This window comes from Chiloscyllium plagiosum, chromosome 7 (assembly GCF_004010195.1).
Source record: "Chiloscyllium plagiosum isolate BGI_BamShark_2017 chromosome 7, ASM401019v2, whole genome shotgun sequence".
NCBI classification, from domain to species: domain Eukaryota; kingdom Metazoa; phylum Chordata; class Chondrichthyes; order Orectolobiformes; family Hemiscylliidae; genus Chiloscyllium; species Chiloscyllium plagiosum.
Window position 1 is genome coordinate 59,941,510 of NC_057716.1, and position 13,428 is coordinate 59,954,937.

The window sequence follows — 13,428 nt, forward strand, 5'->3', positions numbered from 1 at the left end:
CCTCAGGAGGGCCCAAGCATTATAAGCATCATTCTTCAACCAATTTGACTCCTTCTACATGATATCAAGAAACGGCAGGAGGCATTGGATACTGCGAAGATTATGGGCCCTACCAATATTGTGGAAATAGTGAAGTCATCCTCCAGAGCTTACCATGCCTCTAGCCAAGCTGTTCCAGTACATTACAACACTGACAATGTGGAAAATTGCCAAACATATGTCTTGTGCACAAAAATATAGGACAAACGCAGCCTGGCCAGTTAGCACACCAGCAAACTGGTGGAGGGTTGTGGTTGTTGGAGGTAGTCATCTCAGCTCCAGGATATCTCTGCAGGAATTCCACAGGGATTACCCGAGGCCCAAATCTTCAGTTGCTTCTGCAATGACCTTCCCTCTGTCATAATGTCAGAAGTGGGGATGTTCATTGATTGCACAGTGTGACGCTTCAGATACTGAAGCAATCCATATCCAAGTGGAGGTAAGTTTGGATACTACCCAGTTTTTGGATGACAAGTGGCAGGTAACTTTTGTACCTTAAAAATGTCAGGCAATAGCCATCTCCAACAAGACAGAATCTAACCATTGTCCATTGTCATTTAATGGCATTACCATAATTGAATCCCGAACTCTCAATATTTTGGGGTTACCACTGACCAGAAACTGGAGCATCTATTTAAATATTGTGGATACAAAAGCAGAAGTCAGAGGCCAGAAGTCCTGCATCCAATAACTTATCTCCTAAATTACCCAAAGTCTGACAGCCATCTACAAGAAACAAATCAGGAGTGCAGTGGAATACACCTCACTTTCCTGGAGGTGCAGCTCAAACCACTCTCAAGGAGCCTGACACCAACCAGGACAGAACAGCTCACTTGATTAGTGCCACATTCAAAAAATACTAATACCCTTCACCACTGACATAACAGCATTGTGTACCATCTACAAATTGCACTGCAGAAAGTCACCACGTGCTCCTTCGTCAGCACTTTCCAAACTCACTACCATTACCAAGGGCAGCAAATACATGGGAAGACCATTACCTACAAACTCCCCTCCAAGCCACCCACTATCCTGACTTAGAAATATGTTACTGTCACTTTGTTGTCACTGGGCCAAAATCCTAACTTCCTTCCTAATGGCATTGTGTATCTACCTATACAAAGTGGACAGCAGCATTCAAGAAGTCAACTCATCATCACCTTAAGTTTGGGCAGTAAATGCTGGCTGAGCCAGAGAAGCTCACACCCCATGAGTGAATAAAATCAAACAAAGCAAATTCTTATGAGCTATTCTAAAAGATTAATCAACCAAATTTAACTTTTTGTTGAATAATTTATATACTAACTAACTCTAAATTTCTTAATTCTATCCTACAGCCATGGAAAACTAAAACAGTTATTTTTTGAGATAGAGAAATGGTGGAAACAATATATCACATTTAATATGGCAATGAGCAATGCTTAATACATATCAGAAAATAGATACAAATAGTCATATTTGTCATTTCAATGCATCATATGAATGGAAAGGTTTGCTTTACTCCTGGCTGGTTTCAGGTTGGAGACTAACAATAGATATTTTCAATCAACCCGTTCAGAGTTCAAACTTGAACCCAGGCCCCCTGCCTCAGAGATAGATTGTGTCTCAAGAACCCCAGTGTCAATGCAGTTTTTCTCAAATATGCTCAGAATGCTGGAGGTGCTAGTTTTAGCACATCAACAATGTCTTACTTGATATTTTTTCAACACTAACCTCAATGACATCTCAACCCAATTTCTCCACAACTTCGAACTTGTTGAAAACTAATTTCTCATTCAACCTAATCACGAACGCTGACCTGCATAAATCCCTGATTCACAGCATACTGGTGTCATTTTAACCCCATCCACACTGTGAGAAAGAGCACCTGAGTAATTAAAAACAAGATTACTTGCCTATGCATCCATTTCCACAATGTGTTAATAGCATGAGGGTTCTGCAGATGGATTAACTGCCAACCTACAAACGGCAACTTTAATGGTATTGTATATGCAAACTAAAATCTTATTACAACAATAGGTTCCAAACAACATTTTAACTGGGACCTGAGAATGGAAATGCTGCAGCAATTGGTAGGAAGAACAAAGAGGCCCTCAAGTAAATCAAATTATTATATCAAGGGCCAGGAATAGCAGAGCGTCCATTGGATCCAAGACACAAGTCACAGCTTTCCTTGCTCCCAACAACTCTATCATTCCATCCTGTAAGACATTCCTGAAAATACTTTCCTGCCAAGAAATCACTTAGGACCATTTGATTTTCCCCTGTTTTGTATTTGTACTGTGTTTCTACCCTGAATGAGGGCAGTTAAGAGTCAGCCACATTGCTGTAGGGGTGGAGTCACATGTAGGCCAGATGAGGTGAGGACAGCAGATGGGTTTTATGACAGTCAGCAACAGTTTCACAGTCATTATTAGACTCTTAATTCCAGATTTTTACTGAATTCAAATTTCACTACCTGCAATGTCAGGATTCAAACCCAGGTGCACAGAACATTACCTTGGTCTCTGGAATAATATTCTAGCAATAATCCCACACCTAGGCCATCAGCTACAGGTTTTCAAATATTTTCTGTCCTTGTCATTCCAAGTGTTGGATGTTATGTGTTTGGAAGATTCTATCAAAGGAGACTGAGTGAGTTGGTGCACCGTAACTTGCAAATGGTACACTCTGCTGCAAGTGTACATCAATGGTGGAGGGAATGAATGTGGCAAGTGGTTGATTAGACATAAATCAAGGGAGTTGCTTTTTCCTGGAAAGTGTTGAGCTTCTTCAACATAGTTAAAGCTTCACCCATTCAGACAAGTGAAGAGTAGTTCATCACAGTTCTGACTTGTGACTGGGAGACGGTGGACAGGTACTCGGGAGCCAAGAGGTGAGTTACTTGCTGTAGAATTCATATCCACTGGCCTTCCCTTGTAGCTGCAGTATTTATGTGGCTGATCCATTTCAATTTCTAGTCAACAGTAACACCAGGATGTTGTTAATGGGGGATTCGGCAATGGGAATGCCATTGAATGTAATGGGTGATGTTAGATTCTCTTTTGGTAGAACTAGACCTGCTGTGAATGTTGGGCATTTTTTGTCTGTGCCAGAGCAAAAAACATCTGGTGCAATTTACTGCAAGTACGTCTTATTTTGAATTCTGAAGTTAGCTTTGACAGTCCTTTACATGCAAAGTGACAACATTAAATCTGATTCAATTATACCTTAAGTGGGGAATTACAGAAAATGGGGAAATTCAATTTAATACAGGCTACAGTATTAAGTTCCAATCCATTCTGGTACTGCAAGCTTGTAATCAATAATTCAATATTGCTGCAACAAAGCATAGTTTATTGAAGTCTTTTGTCTTGAAGTCAACAGGACAATTTGCGTAAGATTCCAAAGTAAAAGGAAGAACAACACTTGTACTGTATGATAGAATAGTGCTGATTGGTTAGCACATGAACTCTGATTGGTAGAGGTTTTGCCAGGGAGAATGCACCGTTTAACTTATTTTTCTAATGAACCTGTTTGGAAATATTATTACACACCCCTGGAGCAGGTGAAACTTGAACCCAAACTTCCTGGTCCAAGGGTTGGGACACTATCACTGTGCCACAAAAAGGCCCTTACCATCTAATGATTACTGACAGTTAACTGCCAAGCTGTCAGGCAGTACGGTGGATCAGTGGTTAGCAGTGCCTCCCCACAGTGACAGAGACCCGGGTTCAATTCTAGCCTCTCGCGACTGTCCGTGTGGAGTTCACACATTTTCCCATGTCTGCATGATTTTCTTTCAGGTGTTCTGGTTTCCTCCCACAGTCCAATGATGTGCAGGTTCGGTGGATTGGCCATGCCAAAATGCCCCATAGTGTCTGATGATCTGCAGGATTAGCCATCGGAAATGGAGGGTTGCAGGGATGGGGAGGGTTTGGAAGGGGTGCTCTTCCATGGGCTTGTGCAGACTTGATGAACCAAATGGCCTGCTTCCACACTGTAGGGATTCTATGAAAGCTTCATTTAAATTTTAAACAAGGCTGCAGATTGACTCTGATTGGCTAAGGCATTTCCCTAAGAAACGAAGTTGAGAATGGCTGTCACCTATTTTGTTGTACTGAAACAGGCAAAATGTGTGCATATGTTCTTTCTGTCTGCAGAGCCTTGTTCATTAATACCCATCAGGAACCACAGTTGCACCAAACGGTGAGCCTTACTAACAATCCTAAATCAGTTTTGACCTTAATTCTTTGCAGTCTGCCATTCAGTCTGAACAGTTAAGATGAACATCACCTGCTCTCTACCAGAGTTTAATAGTGTCACTGCAAAAAAAGATTTGTGATGTCCATTGGTCATCGTTTTCTTAAACCTATATTCTTGCTTCCAATTATCTTTCTTATAAAAGTAATAATATTCATATAGATAATGGGCTGAACACTGAAGGTGGATTTTTTTAAGCATCCTGCAATATTTTCCATCGAGTAAAGCAGATTTTTAGTGTATTCTGGAGCATGAAAAATATATGTATTGGAATGAAAAGGTTAACTGTTGAGTTTGATAATATAATTAAGCATTTAAAATCCAAGCAGCAACATACAATACCTTGCAAAGCCGACACCACGACTTGTGCCATTGGTATCTCGTAGTATTCGTGTGGAAATGACTTGTCCATATGGCTTCAGCATATTCTCCAGTTCTTGTTCATCCATAGATGGTGGCAGATTGGAGATATACAAGTTTGTGGGGTCCTGTTCTTGTTGCTGAAATAACATTTTATAATGAACACACTGTTTCAAAACACTAGCATACATTCAAATATTCTCAAAACTGAAAGAACTGTGGATCCTGTAAATCAGAAACAAAAACAGAAGTTGCTGAAAAAGTTCCCCAGGTCTGTCAGCATCTGTGAAGAGAAATCAGAGTTAACGTTTCGGGTCCGGTGACTTTCCTCAGAATTTCATCAGTTCTCTTCACAGATGCTGCCAAATCTGCTGAGCTTTTCCAGCAACTTCTGATTTTGATTCTCAAAACTAACAGTTTAGAGACGCTAGTGATCAATTTTTTATTAGAAGTGTACTGGTACAAAATCAATACAAGTTTGGTGAGAAGAGAGTTTTCTTTCTTTGTTTTCTTGACTGCAAATGCTATAACTCTAGTACATTGGATGGATCGGTTTTTGTCCAATGTGTGCAGGAGGGTTTAGTGATAGGTGAGCACTTTGGGGAGAGTGACCCATAAATCGGTTATGTTTAGTTTAGCGATGGAAAGAGATGGGTACATACGGCGGCATGGTGGCTCATTGTTTTGCATTGCTGCCTCACAGCGCCAGAGACCCGGGTTCAATTCCCGACTTGGGCAACTGTCTGTGTGGAATTTGCACATTGGTTTCCTCCGGGTGCTCCGGTTTCCTCCCACAGTCCAAAGATGTGCAGGTTAGGTGAATTGGCCATGCTAAATTGCCCATAGTGTTAGGTGCATTAGTCAGGGGTGAACGTAGGGGAATGGGTCTGGGTGGGTTGCTCTTCGGAGGGACAGTGTGGACTTGTTGGGCCGAAGGGCCTGTTTCCACACTGTAGGGAATCTAATCTAATCTAATACCACAGGGCAAGAGTTATCGATGAGGGAAGGGCAATTATAATGCGATTAGGCAAGACTTAGGATGCATAGAATGGGGCAACAAAATGCAGGAGATGGGGACAAATCAAAATGTGGAGCTAGTTTAAGGAACAGATATTGCATGTCCTTGATAGGTATGTCCCTGTCAGGCAGGGAGGAAGTGATAAGGTAAGGGAACCATGGTTTACTACAGAAATTGCAGAAGAAGGAGGCTTATGTGACTATGAGACGAGATGGTTCAGATGAGGCAATGGAGAGTTACAGATTAGCTAGGAAGGAGTCAAAGAGAGAGTTTAGAAGAGAAAGGAGGGGCATGAGCAGTCTCCAGCAAATAAAGGAGAACCCTAAAACTTTCTATAGGTATGCGAGGAATAAAAGGATGACTAGGGTAGAAACAGTGCCAGTCAAAGACAGAAGTGGGAAGTTGTGTGTGGACCCTGTGGAGGTCGGAGCAGTGCTAAACCAATATTTCTCATCGGTTTTCAGTCAGGAAAAGGGGAATATTGTAGAGGAGAAAAATGAGATACAAGATGTTAGACTGGAAAGGATTGAGGTTAGTAAGGAAGATGTGTTATCAATTCTAGTAGGAGTGAACGTAGACAAGTCCCCTGGCCTAGATGGGATTTATCCGAGGATTCTCTGGGAAGCTAGGTAGGAGCTATTGGAGCCTTTGGCTTGGACCTTTGAGTCGCCATTGTCTACAGGTTTAGTACCAGAGCATTGGAGAATTGCAAGTGTTGTGCCCTTGTTCAAGACGGGCAGTAGAGATGACCCAGTTAATTATAGAATAGTGATCCTGACTCCTGTTGTAGGAAAAGATTTGGAAAGGATTATAAGAGACAGACTTTATAATCATCTAGCAAGCAACAATTTGATTGGAAATAGTCAACTTGGTTTCGTCAAGGGCAGGTCATGTCTCACAAACCTCATTGGGTTTTTTGAGAAGGTGACCAAGCATGTGGATGAGGGTAGGGCAGTTGATGTGGTATACATGCACTTCAGTAAAGCCTTTGATAAGGTTCCACATGGTAGGCTGTTGGAGAAAATGCAGAGGCATGGGATTGAGGGTGATTTAGCAGTTTGGATTAGAAACTGGCTTTCTGAAAGAAGGCAGCGAGTAGTGGTTGATTGAAAATATTCAGCCTGGAGTCTGGTTACTAGTGGTGTGCCACAAGGATCTGTTTTGGGATCATAGCTGTTTGTCATTTTTATAAATGTCGTAGGCATAGGTGGATGGGTTAGTAAGTTTGCAGATAACACTAAAGTCGGTGGAGTAGTGGACAGTGTGGAAGAATGTTACAGGTTGCAGAAGGACTTGGATAAACTGCAGAATTGAGCTGAGAGGTGGCAAATGGAGTTCAGCGCAGCTAAATGTGAGGTGATGTGCTTTGGGAAGAATAACAGGAAGGCAAAATACTGGGTCAATGGAAAGATTCTTGGTAGTGTGGACGTGCAGAGGGTTTTGGAGTCCATGTACATAGATCCCTGAAAGTTGCCACCCAGGTTGATATTGCTGTTAAGAGGGCAGACGGTGTGTTAGGTTTTATTGGTAGAGGGATTGAGTTCCGGTGCCGCAATATCATGCTGCAACTATACAAAACTGGAAGGCAGAGGAAACAAGGGCTGGCAGCAAATAGGGTCAAAGAAACTATCAAATGGTTAAAAAGACAAATCTAATGACAAATCATCCAAATGCATGGAACATTCTCAATAAGGTGAATTGACAGTGCAAATATTTGTATGATATTGGTGCTATTACAGAGAGAGACGGCTGCGAGTGACAGAGGCTGGGCACTGAATATCCAAGAATATTCAATATTTAGAAAGAAGAGGCAAAAAGTAAAAAGGAGGCGTTGTCAGTAAAGGATGAAATCAATGCAATGGGAGAAAGGATATTGGCTCAGAAAATCTTGAAGAATTACTCTCAATCAAGAAAAGAAGCAACAAGGGGAAAACATCAGTTGAAGTTGTCTTTAGGCCTCTACACAGGAATGATCAGGTAGGTGACAGAATGAAACCAGAAACGGAAATGCATGTAAGAAGGTTATTACAGTGATGGTTGGCGACTTGAACTGAAATGTAGACTGGGCAAACCTCACAGCAATAATATTGTGACGAATGAATTTCTGGAATGTGAGCAAGATTTTAGTGCATTGAGGAACCAATTAGCACACAGGCTATCCTGGATTTGGGTTTGTGCAATGAGCAAGGGGTTAAATTAATAATCTTACTGGGCAGGGTCTTAAAGGGAAGAGTGACCATGACAGGACAGAAATCTTCAGTGGGATGGAAAGTGAAGTGGCACAATCACTCAGACACAAGGGTCTCAAATCAAAACAAAGGAAATTAGGATGGCATAAAGGTTCAGTTGAATAACTTCACTAAAAAGGACTGTGGTAGATTGGACATGCAATGACTTATATTTAAGGAAAAAATGCATGCACTGCAGAAGTTATACATTTTTTCCCAGTACAAAAACACAACAGGAAAGGTTGCCCAACCACAGCTAACCAAATAAATTAAGGATAGGATTAGATGCAAAGAGGAGTCACAAGTTGTTGAAAATATAATTATCTTGAAGAGCTGGGAGCACATTGGAATTCAGCAAAGACGCACCAAGAGATTGACTATGAGGAGATAAATAAAGAGTAAACTTGCAAGATGCATCAAAAACAGATCGTAAAATCATCTATTAGCATGTAAAAATAAAAAAAAGTGAAAACAAATATCAGTTTGAAGAATAAGGAAATGACATAGCAATTAAACAACGACTTTAGTTCAGTCTTCAGAGAAGAATAACATTCCAGAAATGTGAGTGAACCAAGAGTCTAGTGAGGAGGAAGAACTGAAGGAAATGGGTATTAAAAAAAAATTGTTGGACAAATTATTGGGATTGAAAGCTGATAAATCCTCAGGACCTGATGGTCTACTTCCAGGACACTGAAGGAAGTAGCTATTGCAATAGTGGATGCTTTGGCTGTTATAGAGTCATAGAGATGTACAGCATGGAAACAGACCCTTCGGTCCAACCCGTCCATGCCGACCAGATATCCCAACCCAATCTAGTCCCACCTGCCAGCACCTGGCCCATATCCCTCCAAACCCTTCCTATTCATATACCCAACCAAATGCCTTTTAAATGTTGCAACTGTACCAGCCTCCACTACTTCCTCTCTTCAAAAATTCTATTGATTCTGGGTAAATGCCAATAGATTGGAGGTGCAGCAAATGTCAACTTACTATATGGAAAAAAAAGGTAAGAAACAGGAAATTACAAACCGATTAACCTGATATCAGAAACAGAGAAAATGCTAAGGTCTATTATATAGGACATGAAAGGATGGCACTATCAGGATTAAACAAAATCAATATAGATTTATAACAGGGATGCCACAATAAACTGGGTTTTTTGAGGGCCTATCTGGTAGAATTAATAAGGGAGGATCAGTCAATATGGTGTATTTGAATGTTCAGAAAATGTTTGACCAAATTCCATTTAAAGGTTACTGTATAAAAATCAAAGCATACAATAAAACAAAGAACTGTGGATCCGAGAAAGTGCAAATACTGGCACAAATTGAGAATTGGTTAATATACAGGAAACCCAGACTGTGAATATAAGGGTCATTTCAGGAGTGGAAGGAAACAATAAGTACAGAACCATAATGATCAATACTTGGTGGCCAGTTAATTACAATATATACCAACGACTTGGATGAATGAATCAAAAGGTAAGAGTTCAATGTTTTTAGATGACATAAAACTAGGTGAGATTGTGAGTGATGAGGAGGGTGGAAAGAAGCTTCAAGGTAATTTATACAAGTAGAGTGAGTGGGAAAATATGAGGAAGGTGCAATATAATGTGAATAAATATGTAATTATTCATTTTGAAAGGAAAAATAGAAAACAGCAAACTAATATCTAAATGATGATAAGATTGAGAAATGTTGATGCACAAAGGGACTTGGGTGACTTTGTATAACAATTACTGAAAGCAAGTATGAAGGTGCAGCAAGTGTTTAGGAAATTAGATGGTATCATCATTGCAAGAGGATTGAGTACATCAGCAAGAATGGCTTGCCTGCAGCTGTGCAGATCCTTTGAAAGATGACACCTGGAATATTGCATGCAGTTTTGATCTTATTAAAGAAAGAAAACACTCGCCACAGGGGCAGAGCAGCAAATGTTCACCAGACTGATTTATGGAATGGCAAGGGTGTTGTATGAGAGATCATGTACATTCTATCTGTATTTATTGGAATTCAGAAGAATGAGAGGGATCTCACTGAAGCACAAAATTCTTACTGGGCTGTACAGCCTGGATGCAGGGATGATGTTTTCCAGGCTGGAGGGCCCACTACAATAGGTCAGGGTCTCAGAATACGAGGTTGACCATTTAAGACTGAATTGAAGAAATTTCTTCACACAGAGGGTGGTGAACCAGTAGAATTTTCTACCAGAACCAGAACCAGTTGTCAATATATTTGTAATGAGAAAGAATTAGACAGATTTCTAGACATTAAAGGCATCACAGGTTTACGGAGAGCGGAGAAGCATGGTGCTGAGATAGAGAATCAGCCTGTTGAATATGAGGAGAAATTATTTTATTCAGATTGTTGTGAACCTTTGGAGAGTTTGATAGATTTCTGATCACCAGACACACACAGATTTATAGGGATAGGGTGAACAAAAGGTGTTGGAATGCTAGATCAGCCATGATCAAATTGAATGCGAGGCAGGTTCAATAGGCTGAATGGCTGCTATTTTTTTCTGTTCCTAAATTACTTACATTTTCATGGGTGTGACCTGTATATATTAGGGCTGCTTAATTACCATTGATTTGATGCATATTTTCTCATTTTGTTTTGAAAGTACATAAAATTGTTCAGACATTTTCCAACCCACACTCAATCCATGATTGTCGGCCAGTTTATTTAATCGGGTTCATTTAATTTGCTGTGAAAATATTTCCAAACATACCGAATATTATACATTCCCATTGGATCTCTATCTTTTACTAAAGAAATTTAAATGATGTAACATCTAACAGAAAAAAATTACATAATACAAGTGCTATCCAATTCCAAAGAGAATCACGGAAATTACATAAGTTATTATTTATTCACAGAGTTTATGAATTCCCAATGCGCACAATTCACCTTGGAACTGATGTGCTTTCTTGTGCTAAAGTGTGGTAGAGTATATAGTAAAGATTTCACTTTGCTGCTGCATCTACTAATTTAAAGAGCAGAATCTGCCCCAACATTTCTCAGCTCATTTACTTCGTTTTAAATCATGGTGATTTTTTTGTTGCGAATCAATAAGCTGATAATTTGGCATATTCCTTTAATACTGTTAATCAATTTTCAACATTACTAGTTGTTATGATTGCAGCTGATGGTATTGTCAGGCGTGTCAGATCGGAGTGAAACCAACTTCACAGATTGTAAGTTTTTTATTTGCAATTGCAAAAAAAAATCCATTGAATCGTTTTATCTTTCACTCACCAGGACATATGCAAGAATATTAAATTTCAAAGCAAGCAACAATTTAGATTCCATGAGAAAAAAGATGCTAATTGCTTGGCAAGCCAATTATGATTGGTCAAAGATGTGCATGGAGAACATACCAGGGAGCACTGTCCACTGTACTTTTACGTAATCCATATAAAGACGTAATGCCTGGACGTGTCTATAGTCTCAATATACTCCTTGTCTATGGAAGCTTCTGCAATCCTTACGAAGATCTATATGACTGTCAACTCTTCCTGTCCTTAGAATTTTCTCTATGACTGTAACCTTTGCTATTCTTTACAGCACTCCCCACTACTGTTACCTCCTGCAACTCCTAGAGGCATTCATATCTCTGTAAACTCAACTAGATCGTGTAAACTTTCCTTTGACAGTAATCTCCCCTATTCCACTTTGTCAATAAAGTAATTTTGGTCAGTTCAAAAGCAGAGTTGATCACTTTTGAATGTCTGAATCAGGCCTTCAAGGTTATTTCTATTTTGACCTTTCTTCTTCCTAGTCCTTCTTGATTTTTCAACAACATTTGTTACATTGCTCACATAACGCACTTGGTGCATCCATGTTTAAGTGATGGTGGTTCAGAATAAAATGTCAGCATTTAAGAAATTGCTGAAGAAATAAACAGTGGCTGATTGTTAAAGATGTTATGTTGGCATGGGGAGCTTACTTTGATCCTGCATAGCCCTCACCAGCATGCTGCCATTATCTATTGACTGGGCTTCAATATGTTCAAAGCACCATTGGTCTCAGCTTTATTCTGTTGTGTGTCCTGGACAGAAATTTACCCTTTCTGGGCAACTTCCTTTTATCCATTCTCTTCTCAGCTTTACTGCATCCTCTACCCTCTATCACTTTCTACTGAGACTATTTTGCTGCTGGTCTCCTTCTACCTAGTAACTGCCTGTCACATGGCCTTAGTTTTCCTGCTTTGCTTATTTTGCTTTCACTGGTCATTGCTTCCATTTATCCGTTGGAACAACTCAGTTATCCTTTGCTTGGATGGCTTAATCAACTTCTCAAACTCCTACTGTTGCACCTGATCTTTTGCATTCCATTACAGCAAAATGGATTGAGTTCTTGGAGTAGGTCTCAGTGTCTATAATTAATACTGATTGCATGGATTTACTTTTTACATTCTCTGACTGTTTGTTCTCTCACTCCTGTCTTGCTGAAGGGCTCCGAAATGTCATTCGAACCAACTTTTTGAAATTTGCAGAATTAAACATTAAATAATGAAGAGATACCAAGATTTCACAAGTTCAGCTGCTTCTTGATTCTTGCACATTCCTCCCTTTGTTCCATTTTCATCTGTGACTTAAACTACTTACTCAAAGATATTAAAAGTATATATTTTAAAAAACAAATCAAATCCTGTTACATGTTTTGCAACATTTAATGTATAATCATTGTTAAAGATGTATTTTCCAACAATGGCTTTCTTGAAATATTAGAAAATATACCTTAAATGTAACCAGGTAACTAACTGCATTGCATCAAATTTTGGCTACATCATCTTGTGTGGTCCACTGTCATTTAGAGTCATAGGCATGTACAGCACGGAAACAGACCCTTCTATCCAACCTATCCATGCCAACCAGATCTCCCAACCCAATCTAGTCCCACCTGCCAGCACCCGGCCCATATCCCTCTTCCAACCCTGGCAACATCCTTGTAAATCTTTTCTGAACGTTTTCAAGTTTCACAACATCTTTCCAATAGGAAGACCAGAATTGCACGCAATATTCCAACCAATGTCCTGTACACATTGGTGGCCTAACCAATGTCCTGTACAGCCACAACATGACCTCCCAACTGCTGTACTCAATACTCTGACCAATAAAGGAATGCATACCAAACGCCTTCTTCACTATCCTATCTACCTGCGACTCCACTTTCAAGGAGCTATGAACCTGCACTCCAAGGTCTTTTTGTTCTGCAACACTCCCTGGGACCTTACCAGTAAGATTTGCTTTCCCAAAATGCAGCACCTCGCATTTATGTGAATTAAACTCCATACTTTTTAAATACTGTATAAAATTAGAATCCTCTAAAATACACTTTTTAAAAAACAATACAGACTATTTTGTTGAAAAATAAACACCGCTGGATTCTATGGATTACTTTCCAGTCTCTCTGAAATAATGACATCTTTACAATTGAGTACTGGTGCAGCCCATACAAACAGTACTTCTGCTCTTGCATGCAATTTCAACAGTCAGCAGAATTTGAAAAAAAAAATAGAAATATATCCTTCATGAGG

General features: G+C 39.8%; 1 protein-coding gene across 5 annotated transcripts in view; it reads right to left on the reverse strand.

Annotated features, from left to right (window-relative positions):
* Nucleotides 1-13,428, reverse strand: part of LOC122551628 (RNA-binding motif, single-stranded-interacting protein 1-like) — a 210,721-nt gene that overhangs the window by 33,930 nt on the left and 163,363 nt on the right. For all 5 annotated transcript variants that reach the window (XM_043693851.1, XM_043693854.1, XM_043693850.1 and 2 more), the window contains exon 5: nt 4,624-4,781. In XM_043693851.1, coding sequence (XP_043549786.1) covers nt 4,624-4,781 — 158 coding nt within the window. The remainder of the gene's footprint in view (nt 1-4,623; nt 4,782-13,428) is intronic.